The 20880-nt window shown below is 29.7% G+C and overlaps 9 protein-coding genes and 1 pseudogene across 10 annotated transcripts, besides 4 other annotated features; 4 read left to right on the top strand and 6 right to left on the bottom strand.

The window, feature by feature from the left end:
* Nucleotides 1-403: 403 nt before the first annotated feature.
* Nucleotides 404-793: a mobile genetic element.
* A 1634-nt stretch (nucleotides 794-2427) lies between these two features.
* On the top strand, nucleotides 2428-3377 carry TVAGG3_0552880 (DNA/RNA polymerase superfamily; the record flags this gene model as incomplete). Its single annotated transcript, XM_051238204.1, has 1 exon — nucleotides 2428-3377. A coding segment is annotated over one exon (950 nt), but the record flags the coding sequence as incomplete, so codon positions are not given.
* Nucleotides 3378-3474: 97 nt separating this feature from the next.
* TVAGG3_0552870 lies at nucleotides 3475-4265 on the top strand (annotated as a pseudogene). Its single transcript has one exon. A coding segment is annotated over exon 1 (791 nt).
* Nucleotides 4266-5936: 1671 nt separating this feature from the next.
* On the bottom strand, nucleotides 5937-6638 carry TVAGG3_0552860 (uncharacterized protein; the record flags this gene model as incomplete). Its single annotated transcript, XM_051238203.1, has 1 exon — nucleotides 5937-6638. The coding sequence occupies one exon, from the start codon at nucleotides 6636-6638 to the stop codon at nucleotides 5937-5939; it is 702 nt and encodes a 233-aa protein (XP_051096027.1).
* Nucleotides 5937-6638: a mobile genetic element.
* Nucleotides 6639-6720: 82 nt separating this feature from the next.
* On the bottom strand, nucleotides 6721-7254 carry TVAGG3_0552840 (uncharacterized protein; the record flags this gene model as incomplete). The annotated part of the gene is made up of 1 exon (XM_051238202.1): nucleotides 6721-7254. The coding sequence occupies one exon, from the start codon at nucleotides 7252-7254 to the stop codon at nucleotides 6721-6723; it is 534 nt and encodes a 177-aa protein (XP_051096026.1).
* Nucleotides 7255-8034: 780 nt separating this feature from the next.
* Nucleotides 8035-9393: a mobile genetic element.
* Nucleotides 9394-10009: 616 nt separating this feature from the next.
* On the bottom strand, nucleotides 10010-10459 carry TVAGG3_0552820 (uncharacterized protein; the record flags this gene model as incomplete). The annotated part of the gene is made up of 1 exon (XM_051238201.1): nucleotides 10010-10459. One exon carries the CDS (start codon nucleotides 10457-10459, stop codon nucleotides 10010-10012), a length of 450 nt encoding a protein of 149 aa, XP_051096025.1.
* A 69-nt stretch (nucleotides 10460-10528) lies between these two features.
* On the top strand, nucleotides 10529-10744 carry TVAGG3_0552810 (uncharacterized protein; the record flags this gene model as incomplete). Its single annotated transcript, XM_051238200.1, has 1 exon — nucleotides 10529-10744. The coding sequence occupies one exon, from the start codon at nucleotides 10529-10531 to the stop codon at nucleotides 10742-10744; it is 216 nt and encodes a 71-aa protein (XP_051096024.1).
* A 24-nt stretch (nucleotides 10745-10768) lies between these two features.
* On the bottom strand, nucleotides 10769-11005 carry TVAGG3_0552800 (N-acetylmuramoyl-l-alanine amidase family; the record flags this gene model as incomplete). The annotated part of the gene is made up of 1 exon (XM_051238199.1): nucleotides 10769-11005. One exon carries the CDS (start codon nucleotides 11003-11005, stop codon nucleotides 10769-10771), a length of 237 nt encoding a protein of 78 aa, XP_051096023.1.
* Nucleotides 11006-12146: 1141 nt separating this feature from the next.
* Nucleotides 12147-13006: a mobile genetic element.
* A 341-nt stretch (nucleotides 13007-13347) lies between these two features.
* Nucleotides 13348-14967, top strand: TVAGG3_0552780 (ankyrin repeat and SOCS box-containing protein 4 family; the record flags this gene model as incomplete). Its single annotated transcript, XM_001329697.1, has 1 exon — nucleotides 13348-14967. One exon carries the CDS (start codon nucleotides 13348-13350, stop codon nucleotides 14965-14967), a length of 1620 nt encoding a protein of 539 aa, XP_001329732.1.
* A 1868-nt stretch (nucleotides 14968-16835) lies between these two features.
* On the bottom strand, nucleotides 16836-19452 carry TVAGG3_0552770 (protein phosphatase 1 regulatory subunit SDS22-related family; the record flags this gene model as incomplete). The annotated part of the gene is made up of 1 exon (XM_001329696.1): nucleotides 16863-19424. The coding sequence occupies one exon, from the start codon at nucleotides 19422-19424 to the stop codon at nucleotides 16863-16865; it is 2562 nt and encodes an 853-aa protein (XP_001329731.1).
* A 452-nt stretch (nucleotides 19453-19904) lies between these two features.
* Nucleotides 19905-20608, bottom strand: TVAGG3_0552760 (small Rab GTPase RabE1; the record flags this gene model as incomplete). Its single annotated transcript, XM_001329695.2, has 1 exon — nucleotides 19984-20589. The coding sequence occupies one exon, from the start codon at nucleotides 20587-20589 to the stop codon at nucleotides 19984-19986; it is 606 nt and encodes a 201-aa protein (XP_001329730.1).
* Between the last annotated feature and the right edge of the window lie 272 nt (nucleotides 20609-20880).

Below are 20880 nucleotides of genomic sequence, written 5' to 3'. Positions count from 1 at the left end.
GGAGTTATAAGTTGTTGAAATAGCAGTTACCTCCGATATAGCCCAAAATCTTAGAAAAATCTTAATACTTTTTCCTAGTAGTATATAATGCGGGTTTTGTGACTTTTTTTGTAAACGTAAGAATTCATACAATATCGAGCGATTTTGTATCATTTTTTTTAACATATGAAGTAAAAAATGTATGATTCTTACGGTTTTTATTCTTACGTTTTTGAATAAATCAAGATTTAAAAAATTTTCAAAATTGTAAGACATTTACACTAAACCCATACATAATGAAATAAAAAAAATAAAAAAATAAAAAATAAACTTTAAAAATTCATGTCTTACATTTTTGAATAATTTATTTTTTTAATTTGTATGAAAATGAGTGTCAAAACTAACAACGTTAAAAAATTAGGATTCACAAATGAGGAAATAAAGGATATATTAGAGGAAGCGGGTTATGAGGTTAGTAAATATTATTTAAGAAATTGTCAAAAATTCGCGGAGTTTTTAAATGAGTTTGATTATGATAGAAAAATGAATAAAGATGATGTTATAAATTTCTTATATCCCACATCTGAAGAAGAAAAACCTAAAGAACCTGATGTTTTCCCTGAATATTATGAAGAACGGATTAAAGATGATGAATATGATGAAATTGAAAGACTGGAAAAAATAAGAGATGAAATAGATGAAAAAATTAAGGAATTAAGAGAAGTTGAAAAATATAATGAAAATGAAGTAGAGGGTTTAATGAATATCCCAGCTTCAGAATCAGCAGTTCAAAAATCTCATGAAGAAAGATATAAAAATTATGTCTCAGAATCAACACAAAATTTATTAGATGGTGAAATTGACGAAACACTTTCAGAAGAAGGTACTAAATTTATTCGTAAACATAAGTTACAATTTATTGATAATGAAGAATACCCTTGTATCTTACTTTCACCCCCTCTCGATTCTGAGAAATTCAAAAAAGCACTGAAAAATGTAACATATGCAACAAATACGATTAAGAAAGAAGACCATGATATTTACACAAATTATTATTTAAATAAATGCACAGGTGTTGATAAAGTTTTTGATTTATTAGATAAAATATCAAAAGAAACAATTGGTACATATAAAATTTTATGCGATTGCGGTTTCATTATTGAAGATACCAATAATGTTTCATATGAAAGAACAGCACCGAAGGAAGACGAAGTGGAAAGGTCTATACCATTCGTTATTAAGAATATAAAAGATATGAAAACGTATAAGCATTATATTTATTCATTTATTTCAGAAAAAATGGAAGCAACCCATAAAACATCATCTCATCATTTTATAGCTATTCATACATTCCTTTTCAAAGTTGTGAAATTAAATAAGACAGGAATTAGATTTAATGTATCAGGGTACGCATTCTTGAGTAAATTAAAATGTATTCATCACGTCGCAGATGATAAAAATTTATGTGTTCTTAATTCATTTTATGGACTTTAGCCCTGGACTTTAAAAAAATAAACTTTATTTTTATTTATTTTTTTAATTTTTATTCTTACATAAATGAACAAAAACGGAACAGCTAAAATGAATGATAATCAAATTAGAGCAGAAGGTAGAAGGTTATTTAAACGCTTCTATAACATTCCTGATGGTGTTAATCCTAAAACTCGTAGAAGCTATTTAAATGAAGCAATAGATGCATATGAAGGGTTTGACATTTCATCAGAAAGTGAGAGGTTAGCAAGAATGTTAAACGTTAATATTGATTTTTATTATTGTGACCCTCAACCAGAAGACGTAGACATTAACAAGGTAGACTTTCCATTAGTGGAATCAATAATGATAGATCCAGAATTTGAAACAGTAAATATTTTATTAACACAGAGTCCATGTGGAAAACTTCACGCTGACAGAATAACAGACGTTGAAGCACTCACAGGATATAAAGTTTGTCCATATTGCAAAGAAGAAGTTTATTCTATCCGTGATGATCCAGAAAGGAAAAACCAAAGAAGATTTTTAAAACATTGTGAGAAATGTAAAGAAAATAATGGAAGATTAATTCAAGACGTTCAATTGCAAAACACACAACAACCATATGCACCACATATCACGAAACAGAAGATATATCAATGGCTATTAGCACATAATTTGCAGGAATATTATAAACCAACAAGATATTATATTACTTTTGACTTCGAAACATTAGAGACTAAAGAAGAACTTCAACTTTCTGAATGTGCAACTTTGAACGCTTACTTAAAACCATTTATGGTATCATCAACTGTCAAAATAAAGCCGCAAAGCGGCGAGGTCGTAGACCGTGATAAAACATTTACGAGGAATTTTTGCTTAACATCAAGTGATTCTTTTATTTCTGATTGGATTGAGTTTTTATTTTCAACCTGTTCATTAGTTGCTAAATCAAATATTGAACAATATGAAGAATTAATGAAGCCGCAAACGGACCAAACGGCGGGGACTTTGTCTCATACATTAAATGAGAAACAAAAGGAAGCATTTAAAGAACTTCTAGATGAAGAATTTAATAAAGTGAATATCATAGGTTTTAATTCGGGAAAGTTTGATTTAAATTTAATTCTTCGTGATTTAAACACTGCAAAATGGAAAATAAAATCAATGCTAGGTTCATCTTCTCAATTTAAGCAAATCATAGTAAAGAAAACAAACTGTCCATATGAATTAAGATTTATTGACATCAGAAATTATATAGCGGGTGGAACATTAGACCAATTCACTCAAGATTTCGGAAACAATAAATCACGTGTTAAATCCTTTTTCCCTTATCAATTCATCACGTGGGAAAATTACGAAGATGAATTATATAAAAAGGAACCATTCACGAAAGATTCATTTTATTCAGCATTAACTCAAGAAACAATATCCGATTCAGATTATCAAATATATCTCAATGATGCTAAAAATTTTGAGAATAGATTAGAATATTTTATTCATTATTGCAATAAAGACGTTGAAATTATGATTGACCCAATTGATAAAATTATTGAAGAAACATTTGTTTATAAAATTGACATGCTTCATAATCTTTCTTTATCATCGAATGCATCAATGATTCGTTACGCTTTAGCATATAAAGACTTTAATCCTAATGAAAAATATCCTGAGGAAAAGATAGAATCAAGTTTTGAATTAACGAAAAAGTATTGGAAATATAAAATTGAATCATATAAGAAACAAGATGAAAAAGCAGAAAGGGATACTAAAAACAATGTTTCAATGGATGACTATCAATACTATCACGATTTAATCCTTTCATCTAAATGCAAAATGTGTGGTAAAGCGTTTACATATGCTAATAAACCAACATTGGATAGAATCGATAATGAAAAACCACATACCAAAGAAAATTGTCAGTTAATGTGTTGTTATTGCAATGTCGTAAAATCAAATAAAGATGAAGATGTTCAACGTTTAAGAATCAATTTAAGAAATTATGCATTAAAAAATAATTTACCAATGACTTTAGATTCAGTTGAAGCTTATCACATTCTCCGTAATGGAATTACTGGTGGTCTATCAAATGTTCAACATCGTGTTAATCTTAAAGGAATCACGCACATTAATAAACTTTCATATAATCCAGAAACTAAAACTGTATCAAATGAGGACACCACCAACATTATGACTCATTTCGTTGGAGTTGACTTTAATTCATTATATCCTTCATCATTTTCATCTAATCCTCATGATTTCATTCAATATACTGACCATAAAATGTATATGCCGGGAAGATTGAATGGTGTTATCATTTGTGATACAGCAACAAAGAAAGCAAAAGCACTGGGAATAATTAGAAAGAAAAATACTTTATTCGTGGCTGAAGTAAAGGGTCACATTGATGAAAAATACATTAATGATTACATAAACTTTTTACCAATAATAGAAACTTAGATATTATCACAGATGAAAAAACAATTGGCAGTTTTATGTATAATTACATGAAATCAAACAATCTACCAGTTGACCAGAAACAGAGAAAATTAACTCAGTTAGCATCAACACACAACCAATATCAACCATTTTCTTCTTATTATCTTTGGTATCTAATAGACAGATTTCATTTTATCATTGATGATATTCAATCAATTTTAACATTTACGAAAAACACTTGCTTTAATGAATTTGCGAACGAATTTATGAACGAAAGACAAAAGGCTGAATTAGAAGGAAATAAAGGAAAAAGTTTATTTTGCAAGATTTCACTTAATGGATCATATGGTTACCATTTGTTGCTGGTCTTCACTTAATGGATCATATGGTTACGATGCACTAACCACATATTCCTTATCTGCCTTCTCCTCTAACTCACTAACCACATATTCCTTATCTGCCTTCTTCATTATGTCATTTAGGAAACCTTTTATGAATTCCTCATTTAAATTAAATCTTCCAATCTTCAAAACTTTAGGAAATGCATTTAATGCGTAATATCTTTGTTCTTCTGGTGGAATTGATGTTATATCATCCGTTATACCTTTAATTTTAGAATTCATAAATAAAATTTCTTTTATATTTGATATCACTGCACCACCTTTGCAAACGAATTCAAAATGGTCATTTTTCAATACTATCTCCAAATCTCCATATTTCAACCTTTGTGTTTGTTCTGCCGTCTTTGAATTATATGCATATGTGGCGTAAGTAATGGTCTGTGCCTTAAGTTGCTGTGGTTGTTGTTGTTTAATCATTTATTATGATTTAAAAATAAATATTTAATCTGTTATCTCATCAGCTATTTTTTCTATTTGAAATTGCCATAATATTTCATTCATAAATTCTAAATCACAATCAAATAGGTCAGTTATTCTAAATTTAATATTTGATAAATCTTTTGAATGAAGAATAAATGAATTCCCGGATAATTGAAACGGATATGATAAAGAAAATATGTTTAAGTTGATGGATAAAATGTTTTGTATTGATGGGTAAGAGTTAGGGTCTAATGTTTGATGTGAAAATCTCATTGGGGTATTAACTTTATCACATTTGATTAAAATGAAATTGGAACCAGTGTCAGAATACAAAACATCCCCAACATCTTTTTCAAAATTTAATATCCCCAACAATGAACGAAGATGAGGAGTACAAAATTTAATTTTCAGCGGGAATTTAATAAGGTTATTTATTTCATCAAGTTCAAAAAGTTTATCAGGTTTTGATTTAAAATTTTCTTCATACCAAACGATAAATGATTCATTTAAATAACTTAAAATTGTGTTAATATCCCATTTCGTTATCACATTATTTATATACATATCATACGTTTTTTCAAGGTCATCTTTAATAAATGATATATAATCTGAAGGGTCTAAAAGAATGGGATTAAATTTACCACTCACAGAAACGAGAGTAACATTATAAATTCCACTAACTGTTAAATTTAATTCACAACTATTATTCGAAATAATATTGATAATTGACATTTTTATTACGATTAAAAATATGGTAAAGCGTTATTTTCCAGTGATAAATAAAACTAGAATAAGATTACCTCAAGAATTCATAAATTCAACGAATAAGAAATTCATTCATGTTATAAATTTCAGTGTTTTCAGAAAATATGAGTCAATGTCATATTCATCATCGGGTTATATTTCACTTCATTCAAATTTAGTTCAATCAAACCCATATAATGACCATTTCATAAGATTTTCAGATGGTATTAAAAATGTAATTGATAGATTAAAATATGAACAGATTGACAATATCGAATTTTTGGAATTTTGGTTTAAATATCCTGATGGAAAAAAGATTGAAGTTAAAGATAAAGCTGATACTATAACAAAAACAATTACAATGACCGATCCAGATAGTGGGGAACAAAAAGAAATAAAACAAACGATAGAAACTGGTGAAAGGTCAATTATTATTGATTATGATTCAAAGGATTATTATTCAATAATGTTAATGCTTGAATATTAAATGGCCTTAACAAAGAATTTTTCAAGAGATATTTTATATTCATCAACTATTTTATTATAAATATCATTATATGTTAAATGAAGTTCAGTTGTTGTTCCGTTCTTTGATATCTTAATTGTGCTAATATCCTTTATAGGATTTATTTTTGCAACTGTTCCGCAGCATGAAACCTCATCATCTATGAAAAATTGAATCTTAACGTCTGAATCTTGAACATCACAAAGAATGGCGATAATGTGAATTAATGATTCATAAGGTAAAATAATTAAACCGGATTGATCAATTAAATTTATTATTGAATCATAATTATCAGTTATTATATCACGGTAAATTTTCATTAATTCAGAATTAATGTCTATTTTATATGGCGCATTGCGACTGGAATCGTATATTCCTGGGTTCTCGATGTTTGATGAAAGAGGTGGGGGGTATGTTGGATATGTGGGGATTTCAACAGGTTCTTTACCGGGTTCAGATAAAATGATTGGGTCTCCATTCTCATGGTTTTCTTCATTCTCCTCATTCTTCGGTAAGTCACGAGTTAATAAATTTGGTTGAGTTGCTGACCTTGTTAATTCAGGGCTAACATTAACTTTAACATTTTGAATAATTCGTGATTTATCATCATTTACGTTATAACCAACCGTAATCTCTGCTTTTGCGTTAGTGTTCTTTTGACTTGTGAAACGTCTTCTCATTTATAATTGAATAAAAAAGAAAAATATATTTAAAGTTTTATTTAGTTGTTACGGTAATATCCCAAGGTTCATCATTGTTTGCTTATACTTTCTTTGTAACTGCACCAATTATGTTATTGATATTGCTTTGAGTTTCTTCCAGTCTTATTTTATCATTTACAATATCTTTAATCATTTCATTACATGCATTCTTAAAACCATCTGATTTTTCTAATTTACGTCTATCACTTTCTTTAATTAAATCAAAGTTATAACCTTGTTGAGAATAAAGTGGTTTCTTTATCAATTCCTTGAACGCTTCTGCAAGTGAAGATGAAGAAATTCTTGCCACTTGAATTGGTTTAAATTCTGCTTTCATTGCTTCTTTCTGTTCATTGAACACTGGATCGAATAAAGCAACTTTAAAGAATTTCTTAGCTGGAATTTCAGGTCTCAAATTTGCATATTGACCATCAAACTGATTAACATATTGTGGTAATCCATCCGGTCCTTCTTCAATAGCGTTTAATTCTTCATTGAAATATGAATATGGATTATGACGGTATGAATTAATTGGACCATGTTCACCTTCTCCAATGTATTGTTTAACAGCTTTTCCATTTTCATCAAATTGCATAGGATAACATTCATTATATGCTTTACGTTTAGGATAATCAGATACAGTTAATTTGTAACCATTTATGACTTTAATATTACCTCGACCATCAGTAACGAAAACTTCATTTATACCATCAGGTTTTCCATTTGGACCTGTAATGTCTGCTTCATGTGCTTCCCAATTTGGACCATGACGTTTGGCATATGCTTGAGCTTCTGGTAATGTTTAAAAACATAAGAGAAATAGGTGAAGATACGTATCAAGTGATGCTTAAAGATAGATTTTATAGATGTGATACATGTTTACAAGAGGCATTCTTCACTTTAGATAACGCAAAATACTGGTATTTGGTTTTCATTTATGATTTTATGTATAAATGCATGAATGTTAATTGTTTTCATTTCATTGAAGGTGATACTGATTCATCTTATTGGGCAATCGCTGGCGACCCAAATCTTCCTAACACTCAAGCATTTCAAGCAATTGTTACTGATAAACAATTTTATGATAAAAATATTTTCAAATTCGCACCATTTGATCACTTAATGGATCATATGGTTACGATCCTTTTGAAGACCAGCAACAATATGAACTAATTCTTTCATTCCGTCTGGAACTTTCATAGTTCTATTATACGCACCCCCCTTTTTGTTTGTCCCTTGTTTTAATGGAACTTGTAAAAGATTTGCTATTTCTGTCATGTTTAATTATAAATAAAAAATAAAAATTAATTATAAAAAGTTAATCAAATTTAACACATCCTTTATTTAAATCAACTATTATTTTTCCATGTTCACCTAATTGTTGATATTGTGTGTAAAGTTCATTAATGCTCATTGGTAAATTCACTTGATAAAGCATAACGTTCAACTGTTGACGACTAAAACCACTGAAAATGAAAAGTGTTGATAGATTTGATTTAATGTTTGTGCTTAATGCTTTGAAGTATTGAACAGCCATGAAGAATAAACACTGAATGTGTCGACATTGAGTTAATAACTGATTAAAATATGATTTCTCATTTGTTATTAGTTTTGATTTCACCGCATCATCTAGAAAAATGAGTGAATGCAAAAATTCTCTATCAAAATTTGAAATAGAAAGTGTTTCAAATAATTCATCCCGTTGTTTATCAATAATTTTATCCTCTAATCCTTGCTTCTTGATTGTATTATATAATTCTTTATACATTAAAAAGTTTTTTAAATAATCTTCTGCTTCTTCTTGTGATAAATAAATAATTGGAATTTTGATTAAATGCTTTAAAGATTCAAATGTATCATCTGAAGGTGAACCTGAACGGTTGATATAAATTAACACATGTGAATGGGGGGAAGTGTTAGCAATAATGATAATTTGTTTTAATATCGTTAATGTTTTACCTTTATTCTGTTTACCAATTGCTGCAGTGATTGAATTTAAGTAACATTCAGAATATGGAATTTTCATTAATTTTTCCTTAGATAGAGCATTTCTATTATCACTCAATGCTTCATTAATCATATCATCTACGTATGTATTATATACTCCCGCTAATTCTTCAGAATTTAAATCCATTTAATCAAAAATAAATTTATAATTTTATACATTTCTATTCATCAATATTTCATCATATGAACTTCTATACTGTGGTGGTGTACCTGTTGGATGATATTTCAAACCTTCATCCGGTGTCCATGTCCAATATGTAGTCCTAGTAAACCAAACCTGAGGAGGATTTGTCACCTTTGAACAGTAAGTGTCATTTACACCCTGAATGATTGGATAAGCTTTCACTTGTACTGTAACTTGTGAGTTGAAAGTTTCTAATCCATCAAAGAATATACCCGCTCCATCACGTTGAACTGGAATAGTGCATAAGAATGAAGTTTGGTCTTTCCATGTTCTAGCTAATGGTGTGCCATTATCATCATTCAGTGGTCTAGTTAATGAGTCCTCGTATTCTTCCGTGCATTCATTCACTCCATCTAAATCAGAAGCTTGAAGCATACGTGTAAAGAATATGTCGCCCACTGTGGTCATCGCTTGATCGGGAAAGTTTCTGGAATCTATAGTGACCTGAAGACCTCGAAGCATTGGATTTTCTAAAACCGTTCTTTGCATTGCATTCTTCGGAAATGCTAACACAACATCTGTAACATTATGAAGAGCGTATGAGAAATCTGAACTGATACCTTCAGGAGTGATGCAACCTCCATTTAGTGAACGAACGTCAATATGTTGAGCTGGAATCATGAATGGATCTTCCTTACTGAATAAACGTGGTATTGCTTTAACTGATTCTTCAATTAAACCGTATCCTGGTGTAATGCATTTATCCTCTAAAACTTCCATCTTTGTGCATGAAATAATAACGTCTTCAACTGTTGCGTCAGCAGATGTAGCGGCTAAGCTTGTAATTAATTTGGTAGAAAGTCCGATTTGTTGGAATTTGCGATCATATTTATAAACATGATTCATAATCTTTTCATAATTTTCATCAGTTATCTTTTCATAAACATAATTTTGTAAATCAGCAACTCTTAACGGGTCAACCTGACAAAATACTAAAGTATCCCTGAAAACATAATATTTAAGAATGATTTCACCAAATGATTTAGGATAATCATCGAACGCCTGAAATGCTAACAAATCATTTACCGGAATAATCATATCAAAAGTGACATCAACTTCTTCATTTGCTTTCTTGAAAACTTCTGAAGGGTCAATATATTTACCACATACTGAGTTATCATATTTTTGAACATTATTATATAACGAATGAACAAACTTTTTAACTTTCCTTTCTGATTTTGGTTATATATGTTGCAAATGCGAAAGATTCACGGGCGCAATCCATCTGAAGATAACCGGCATCACCTCTTTCGGTTTCTACTTCTAATTGTTTAAAGCTTTGATTTGATGATTTGTAACCAACGAATAAACGCATGCATTTAAAAGCGGCATCACATGTGAAAGCTTTATTTGAAACTAGAGTTGCTTTAACTTTGCGTTTAATATATGTGTCACCTAATTGGTTCACATCATGAGCCGGATTTGTAATTCTTAAATGAGTTTGTTTATCATCAAAATATGGAGCATCAGAGTCATAGCATGAACTTTCAAGTTCTCTATAATATCTTCTTCCGTCATTCTTTGCAAATATTTCATTTATCTTTTCGAATGAATGAAACACATTTCCATTAATTGGTTTAGTGTTTGGCACCAAATAGTTAGTCGTCATTTATTATTAAATAAAAAATCAAAATTAAAAGATGAAAATGAATTTTTAATTTTAATGAAATAATCAACTATGGCTGCAGGATTCTTTAAGAAACTGTGGGATAAAGTAAAAAGAGGAGCGCATAAAGTTTGGGAAACAGTGAAGAAAGGAGCAAATTGGATATTTAAGAATAAAGAAGCAATTAGTGACATTGCTGAATCAATAACACCAAAAGCTGCCCCAATAAGAGAAATATTAAATAAAGGAGAAAAAGTTTATCAAAGACTACAACCAATACTAAGATAAAAATAATATTTATTTATTTTTCCACTATTTACCCCCTATTTTATTAAGTATTCCTTCAGCAATTCCACCAATTGCGTTACCTGCTTGTGCTCCCATCGCCGGATTACCTGCTTTAGTACCTAATACTCCACCTATGATAGTTCCTGCCGTTTTCGCTACTGGTGCCAAAAAGTTTGCAACAGGTTTAATAACCTTTTTATAAACCCAACCTGCAGCTTTCTTAATTCCATCCCATAATTTTTTAAAGAATCCTGCCGCCATTTCTGATTTAATATTAATTAAAAAATATATTTCATCACTTATATTCTAATTTTTATTTAATGATAAATGAAACCGATTTTAAAAATAAATGAAACAGAGGAGGAAGAAATAAATGAAAGTGAAAATGTTCAACAAAAAATAAACGTTGTTAAACCAATTACTGAAATAAAAATTTTTTCATCTGTTGATGAATTTAATGACTATTATGCTAATAATAAAAAATTATTTGAAGAATTGACAACATGTAAATTGAATAAAATGTTTAAAGTTGATGGATTCAAAATTTCAAAAATAAAAGGAGTGGTTAGTTTGAAATCTATTCCTCAATCAAGAATCACCTCATTAATGAAAATTGATGATTTAACAAAAAGAATAGAAATTATTGAAGAGCGAATAAATCAAATTATTGATTTCATAAATCATGACTCGTTGAGCCCGGGTCCTTAAAGCCCAAGGCACAAAGTGCCCAGGACTTAAAGTCCATCACTGAGTTCAAGGTTATATTCATCAAATATTTTCATTATTAAATGCAACTTCTGCTAGTTTATTTATTTTTTCAATACGATCATTTGAAAGTCTATCGTTTAATTTTTTCTGAAGTTTTTCATTTTCTAGTTCTGAAACTTTATTTGGATGATATTTAAACCCGTTAAATTCTTTTTCCTCAGTTTTGATCATTAATTTACAAAGAACTTTTGTGGTTGAAATTCGTTTAAACCATTTATCATTAATATTTGTTATATATTCAATATCTGGAATTAATTCCCAAATTTTTGCATTTTCAATTAATTTATTATCAAATGCAAAAGCAATAGGTTTAATATTAAACTTACCTTTATAATATAAACTTTCTACATAATCATCGAAATAAACATCTACTTGTTTAACATTTTCAAGAATTGGTGAAAGAGCATCCATTAATTGATTGACGGTTACGAATCTTGATCCACTCATTTTCATACAAATTAAAAAAATAAATTATTCAAAAATGTAAGACATGAATTTTTAAAGTTTATTTTTTTATTTTTTTTTATTTTTTTTATTTCATTATGTATGGGTTTAGTGTAAATGTCTTACAATTTTGAAAATTTTTTAAATCTTGATTTATTCAAAAACGTAAGAATAAAAACCGTAAGAATCAGAGGGGGGCACAAACTTGCCCAGTGAGGTGAAGTGAAAAGTGACAGGTTTACATGTCAGAAACGTAAAGTGTCGGATTTGAAACAAAAAATGGATTAATTTATTATTATATGATAGAGAGATTTGGTAAGTTACTATCAAATTTGTAAGTAAGGGGGAAAAAAAGTAAGAAAGAAAAAAAATTTTTAAAAAATAAAAAGCCACTCGCTTCGCTCGCGGGAGACAAAAAGAACAAATTCGAAAAAAAGATTGTATGAAATTACGAAACTAAGCCACTCGCTTCGCTCGCGGCTTAAGAAAAGAACAGATTCGAAAAAAGATTGTATGAAATTTTAATTCTTTATTTTTTAGGATTGTTAGCTTTGTAAGATTTCTTTCTCACAAGAGAAAACAAGTATAAGGTTTAAGCTGTATGTATTAAAGTTATAAATATTTGATTTTAAAAAAAATCAAGATTTTAAACTTTAAAGGTATTAATTATAATTATCTTTCTTTAGCTTTGCATGCTGTATGCTACTTTTGGAAACTGCTCTATTGTATTAGAATGTTTTTAAATTTTGCACCTAAAAATGCGTAATATTAAAAATTAAGGTATTAATTATGATTATCTTTCTTTAGCTTTACATGCTGTATGCTACTTTTGGAAACTGCTCTATTGTATTAGAATGTTTTTAAATTTTGCACCTAAAAATGCGTAATATTAAAAATTAAGGTATTAATTATGATTATCTTTCTTTAGCTTTACATGCTGTATGCTACTTTTGTCTTTGAGACATTCCATGATTTAAGTTAAGAAGCTTTAAAAAAAAATGCAAAAAAAAATTGAATACTTTACTGGCTGGGCAAATTTGTCGCCGCCCCTAAGAATCATACATTTTTTACTTCATATGTTAAAAAAAATGATACAAAATCGCTCGATATTGTATGAATTCTTACGTTTACAAAAAAAGTCACAAAACCCGCATTATATACTACTTTTCCTTAGACATAAAATTTTCCATTTTTGCTTCTTTAATTTTACAAATAAAAAGATAAAAATATTGGAACCCTATATCAAATTGTACTTTTGTTATCAAATTTTTAATTTTCACTCAAACAAATACTGTGAAGCGCGAAGTATCTTCAAGTATTACATCGATTCATATAATGCGTTGTATCAGCTGAAAATAGAAAATGAAGAAATATTAAACAGAATTTACAAAATGATCGCAACAGAATTGATCGATTCAAAGAAATACCCTCCTAAAAATATTATAAGAGATATTTTAAATATTATTCCGTATAATAATCGCTATACAAAGTCATATTTATATCTTGCCAAACTCATTTATGATAATTATCATGTCAAAGAGGTCAAGTCTAGGCGAATTAATATAGACATCCTGTTTTATAAAGAATATGGAATTAACTCAGATAAGAATGGCTATTTTGGAGAAATTAACTCAGAAAATCTCAATATTCATGCAGATGATACAATTTACAGAGCAATTATGTATAATGACCTAGAAAAATTCATCTTTTTTACGGAGCGAGAAGAATTTGATAAAGATCAAAAACTTATGAGTGATTTATATCCATATGAAATAAAAAGATATTTATCTTCTTACAAAGGATATTCATTGCTTGAATTATGTTGTTATCACGGAGCAGTTGATTGTTTCAAGTTATTGAGAACGAAATTTAACTCAGAAATAACTGAAACATGTCTAAAATTTTCCTTTTTACGTGGAAATCCAGAGATCATGAGTGAATGTTTGAAATATAAAAAACCAGACTATCAATGCATGGAATATGCAATTATTTCACACAACATTGATTTTGTTACATTCTTGATTAATGAATACAAAATAGAGATCGATTTAGGCTACTCTGGAATTTACAATAATCTCGAATCATTTTTAGTTTATTTCGATCAAACAAATGATATTAACAAATGCTTTGTTTATTCAACATTGTTTGATTTTCCATCCCTTTCCGAATATTTCTTTTCACATGGTGCTGAAATCAATACAAAATTTAAATATGGAGAAACTGCTCTTCATGCTGCAATATATAGAAATAATAAAGAAATGTCTGATTTTCTTATTTCACATGGTGCAAATATCAATGAAAAAGATAGAGATGAGCAAACCGCTATTCATTATTCAGCGACAAATAATAATAAAGAAATAGCCGAACTTCTTCTTTCACATGGTGCAAATATCAATGAAAAAGACAAAAATGGGACAACCGCTCTTCATTATGCAGCAAAAAATAATAGAAAAGAAATAGTCGAACTTCTTATTTCACATGGTGCAAATGTCAATGAAAAAGAAAAAAATGGAAGAACCGCTCTTCATTATGCAGCAAAAAATAACAGAAAAGAAATAGTCGAACTTCTTATTTTACAAGGTGCGGATATCAATGAAAAAGATAATCTTGGAAAAACAGCTCTTCATTATTCAGCGACAAATAATAATAAAGAAATAGCCGAACTTCTTCTTTCACATGGTGCAAATATCAATGAAAAAGATGGAGGTGAGCAAACCGCTCTTCATTATGCAGTATATTTTAATAGCAAAGAAATCTCTGTACTTCTTATTTCACGTGGTGCAAATATCAATGAAAAAGATAATCTCGGAAAAACAGCTCTTCATTTTGCTGCAGAATATAATTGTAAAGAAACAGCCGAACTTCTTATTTCAGGTGGTGCAAATATCAATGAAAAAGATAATGATGAACAAACCGCTCTTCATATTGCAGTAAGTAAGGATTACAAAGAAATATCCGAACTTCTTCTTTCACATGGTGCAAATATCAATGAAAAAGATATTCCAGGATAGATAAGTAGTCAAGAAATAGCCGAACTTCTTCTTTCACATGGTGCAAATATCAATGAAAAAGACAAAAATGGGACAACCGCTCTTCATTATGCAGCAAAAAATAATAGAAAAGAAATAGTCGAACTTCTTATTTCACGTGGTGCAAATATCAATGAAAAAGATAATGATGAACAAACCGCTCTTCATATTGCAGTAAGTAAGGATTACAAAGAAATATCCGAACTTCTTCTTTCACATGGTGCAAATATCAATGAAAAAGATATTCCAGGATAGATAAGTAGTCAAGAAATAGCCGAACTTCTTCTTTCACATGGTGCAAATATCAATGAAAAAGACAAAAATGGGACAACCGCTCTTCATTATGCAGCAAAAAATAATAGAAAAGAAATAGTCGAACTTCTTATTTCACATGGTGCAAATGTCAATGAAAAAGAAAAAAATGGAAGAACCGCTCTTCATTATGCAGCAAAAAATAACAGAAAAGAAATAGTCGAACTTCTTATTTTACAAGGTGCGGATATCAATGAAAAAGATAATCTTGGAAAAACAGCTCTTCATTATTCAGCGACAAATAATAATAAAGAAATAGCCGAACTTCTTCTTTCACATGGTGCAAATATCAATGAAAAAGACAAAAATGGGACAACCGCTCTTCATTATGCAGCAAAAAATAATAGAAAAGAAATAGTCGAACTTCTTATTTCACATGGTGCAAATGTCAATGAAAAAGAAAAAAATGGAAGAACCGCTCTTCATTATGCAGCAAAAAATAACAGAAAAGAAATAGTCGAACTTCTTATTTTACAAGGTGCGGATATCAATGAAAAAGATAATCTTGGAAAAACAGCTCTTCATTATTCAGCGACAAATAATAATAAAGAAATAGCCGAACTTCTTCTTTCACATGGTGCAAATATCAATGAAAAAGATGGAGGTGAGCAAACCGCTCTTCATTATGCAGTATATTTTAATAGCAAAGAAATCTCTGTACTTCTTATTTCACGTGGTGCAAATATCAATGAAAAAGATAATCTCGGAAAAACAGCTCTTCATTTTGCTGCAGAATATAATTGTAAAGAAACAGCCGAACTTCTTATTTCAGGTGGTGCAAATATCAATGAAAAAGATAATCTTGGAAAAATAACTCTTCATTATGCAGTATTATACATTAATAAAGAAATAGTCGAATTTCTTATTTCACGTGGTGCAAATATCAATGAAAAAGATAATGATGAACAAACCGCTCTTCATATTGCAGTAAGTAAGGATTACAAAGAAATATCCGAACTTCTTCTTTCACATGGTGCAAATATCAATGAAAAAGATATTCCAGGATAGATAAGTAGTCAAGAAATAGTCAAACTTCTTAATTCACACGGTACGTCTAGAAACTCCACTCTTGATAAAACAGAAGATAAATAAATAAAAATTATAAAATTGCAAATACCAATCCGATTACTCTGATTTTCTATTATTATCCACCTTTAGTAATACAATTTAAATTATTTTTAATGTTGTCACACTACATAAACTGAGGGCTTTTAATTCTGCCAAATTAAACTCTTTTTGAATATTATATTGTTGATGATTATGTTATTAATGAAGAGAGTCAACAACACTACCAAAATCTCAAGCTATAATAGTATTAGTAAACATCAATTTTTATAGTTACTATTCATGAAATCTCGGGACAAAAATGAACACTTTTCTCTTAATTTCTCTGAGGATTTGAACCTGTAATATATTTTTTTGTGATTTTTTTTAAATTCCATTCTGATATTAAATTATAAGCTTTAAAAAGTCAATAATTCATTAAATATACATATCATCAGCTTTCAATGAATAAAAAACAAGAGTTTATTAAATAAACAAAAAACAATTAAAAATAATATTTGTTATTTCCTATAATTTCGTTTAAAAATATGATAACTTGTATGAGAATCGGTCGTACTTGTAGTTGTTGATGTATATGAATCTTCTTCTTCATTCAAATTTGAAGAATCATCATCTTTTGTGCTATCTTTAGAGTCATATCTGTCTGGAGCGAACATAAGTGGACTGCAGTACATGTAGTCAACATCAGTAACAAAATCTTCCTCTTCATCATGCTTTTTATCCCTTTTTATCTTTCTTTCTTTAAATGATTTTGATTCTTCAAGTTTTTCTTTCTCTCGCTTGAGTTCTTCGAAAATATAAGTATAAGTATGACCAGTTTCTTCTTCCTCTTCATGAACATCGAAAAATGTCATCGTATGGAAAACTTCTCCGTTCGCAAAAACAAAATTTCTTTCTTTGACACTTTTTTCTCCATCATCTGAAAAATCATTCGTTATGAAGTCACAAGGAATTGATTCTGCATTGGGGATGTTCTTGTGCAATGGATGGAATCTTACCGGATTCAAAACTAACTGCTTTGGTCGAGTATCAACAAATCTTTTCTTCATAAACTTAGAATTCGTTGGTGGACAGTCCAAAATAACTCTGTGCTCATATACAGCTCTTTCTTTGAACTTAATACGATCTTCTGTGAAATCTGGTTTCTCTAATTTGTCTTTTTTAGGAGGTAATTTGAAATTCTCGATATCATCTTCGTTGGAAGACAAATCGTATTCATCACCTGACTTAAAGTATGAATCTGAGTCTACATAAGTGTAATCGTCTTCTTCTTCAGAATAATCATTTGATAATTGATAACTTTCTTCTTTTTCTGATGATTTTTTGGTGGATTCTTCTTGAATATTCTTGCTTTCTGAAGTTTTTGTTCCAGTGGTCTTTTGTTTGGAAGAAATTTGGCTTTCTTTGGAATTACTCAGATTTACTGAATTATTTTGGGTTTCTTTGGATTGGCTGTGACTTTCTTTGGATATACTATGGCTTTCTTTAGATTTTGTTTGGCTTTCCTTTGAAATTGATTTTGATTTTGTCGATTGAGATTCCAGAGATTGAATTGAAGAGTTATTATTGCTAGGAATATTTTCTGACTTCTGCTTTTGACTTTCTGATGAAATTTCAGGTTTAATTTCGGAATTATTTTTCTCTTCTTGATGAGAAGCTGTTGGAGTTTCTGTATTTGTCATACTCTGCAATCCTCTAACTGGTCTCACTCGTTTTCTTTGAGGAGATATCGGTGCTTCTTCAATTTGTGGATTTTCTGTTTTAGAAGTGGAAATATCAGTACTAATAGATTGTCCATTTGTATTTTTCCTTCTAACACGCTTCCTTCTTGGTGATTTGGACTGTTCTTCAACAGCTTCTTGTTCAATATTATTATTTTCTTGAATTTTAGGCGATTCTGGCTGATTTGTTGGAACTTTTCGAACTTTTTTGATAATCTTTTTCTTCCTTTTTGGTGTTTCTTCAATTTCATCTGGTGGTGGAGGTAATTTTGAAGTTGATATGTCTAAAATTTCATCTTCGCTCGATTGGTTTTGACCTTTCATACTTTCCTTGAAACTGTCAGCAATAATTTCTGTTAAATGAGGATCTAATGGTGGAGCTGGCTGAATATTAATTTCATTGTCATCAGAAATTCTTACTGGGCTCTGAATTTCTACCTCTTTGACTTCCTTTTTTACTGGTACCATAATTTTCTTTTTAATTCTAACTTTTCCGGATTTACCAGTTTTTTCTGTATTTTTTTCTGTGTTTGTAGTATTTTCATTGTTTTTGGTATTATTATTGGTTGGCTCCTTTGGTGGAGGGTCTATCTTTTCTAACGGGTTCATATTTGACTCAATATTAAAATGATATTGATTTGTAACTTTTAAAGCAACTTGGGATGACATTAAAAGACCTGTAGCCATATCATCTGTCTTTCCTTTCAAGATATAACGGACAATTTTATATTCGTCGTTTTCTTTGCCACCGACACTATCATCATTAGTAATTGTTGAAACAACTGATCGCGTAAGCTGTGTGAGTACTTCGTTAGCAATAATAACATCTGATTTTGATTTAACTTTCGAGTATTCATCACAAAATATTGCAGTTAGTGGTGCTTGCAATTTTAATGGAGGATATGCCATTATAGTAGGATTTACTCTCGCAATTATCCATCCTTCTACTAAAAGATTTTGAATTTTACTAAACTCTTTGTTTACAATAATTTTTTCTTTGCTTTCGATTTCTGTTCCATCGATAAATTTAATTGATGGATCGAATGCAACGATACACATTAGTCTGTATTGCTTAAATCGTGAAAATTGGGTACCTCGTAAAGTGATTGATTGTAAATGTGGCAAAGAAGGCAAAAATTCAAGTGAAGAAATGTTAGTTGCTGTTAAATCTATCGAAACTAGATGTCTTAAAGTTGACAAAGTTTTGAATGAATTGATTGGATTAAAACTAAAGTTTAAACTCTTGAAATCCTTTATTTTCTTAGTCCCTGGAAACTTAACTAAGTTCATATTGGAAAAGTTTCCATTTTCATCTATTCTAATCTCATCATCTTTACTCATTTTGAAATCAAAAACGGCTTCAGTTTTTTTATTTATTTTTGAGGAATTTGGAGAGCTTCAACTTAATGAATCTTATGCAAAATCCTTAAATTTTCATCGAGTATGTTAATTGTTTTATATTACTGAGTTCTTGGACCTCTATTTTCACTTGAAATGCACAATTTCAATTTCATTCTCTGTTCATATCTATCGGCGCATCACGCCGATATTATTGAAAAACAAATCTTTGATAAAAATCAGAGTTCTTATTCATCAGCCAGGGAATATCCATAAAAATAGGTGACGAGTATATTAATATCTCATTTCAGCTGAAATACTTTTTTAATGATTTGACCAAAGACATTCATCACCGGAATTGTTCGTAAAACAAAAGGAGAATATCTGATGATAGAATTTAAGATTCAAAGGTGGAACAGTCCATCATCATAAAAGAATTTTGAAAAATTTCCTCCAATATCATGATTTAAAAAAGTTTCGAGCGTAAATTTATACAGAAATAAATATCCTATTTAATATTTTTTGGTTAATAGTGTATTAGGTTGTTTTATCTACAAATAGATTAACATCCGCAGCCCGTTGAGTTATTTTCTTCGGCTTCCTGGTTATTTCCATTGATAACCTGGAGGCCAACCTTGCCAGATCTATGGGTGGCTGACTTCTTTTGTGGGATTTCTAATAAGGTCTTGGCTAATGCCTGGAAAAGCATATCAATACCTTCACCTGTCTTAGCGGAGACTTCGAAGATTTGGCATCCGACCTTGTTAGCGAAATCAAGGCCTTGCTGTGGCGTAATAACTCTTTGTGAGACCATATCTATTTTATTTGCTGCAATGATAAGTTTGATATTCTCACCGCGTGTATTGACGAGTTCATTCTTCCATTGCATCATTCTTTCAAAGCTTGTTGAATCAATTACTGAATAAACAAGAAGAGCTGCTTGGGCATCTTTGTAATAAATAGGAGCAAGAGAGTGATATTCCTCTTGTCCAGCAGTATCCCAAAGCTGAATATCAACATTTTTTCCTTGGCAAATTACAGTCTTTTGGAAGAATGCGGCTGCAATTGTCGAGCGTCTCTGGGGATCGAATGTGTTTGATTGCCACTTATTACCAATTGATGATTTGCCAACACGGCCTTCTCCAAGAAGAACAACTTTATAGCTCATCGATCAAAGAAACAAAAGTAAAAAAAATTTTTTTTTGAACGGCAATATCTGTTTCTTACAATTTTCATCGAAAAATTAGAACTATAATACATGCACAATTTAATGATAATTTTCTGATTTAAATTTTTTGAACCTGATTTTTTTTTTCGAAAATGTTGGATAAAACATTGTCGATTTCTGTCTAAATGTCTGTAGTACTTATGAACTATTCATTTTTCTGCTATTCCGACATTTTTGCCAAAAATTTCGAAGCTCATCTAATTCAATTTGAGAAGAATTCAGTCAGATAAT

The sequence above is a fragment of the Trichomonas vaginalis genome, chromosome II (genome assembly GCF_026262505.1).
Source record: "Trichomonas vaginalis G3 chromosome II, whole genome shotgun sequence".
In the NCBI taxonomy this organism is placed as follows: Eukaryota; Parabasalia; order Trichomonadida; family Trichomonadidae; genus Trichomonas; species Trichomonas vaginalis.
Note: the sequence above shows the minus strand (reverse complement) of the source record. Positions and strands in the feature narration are given on the sequence as shown.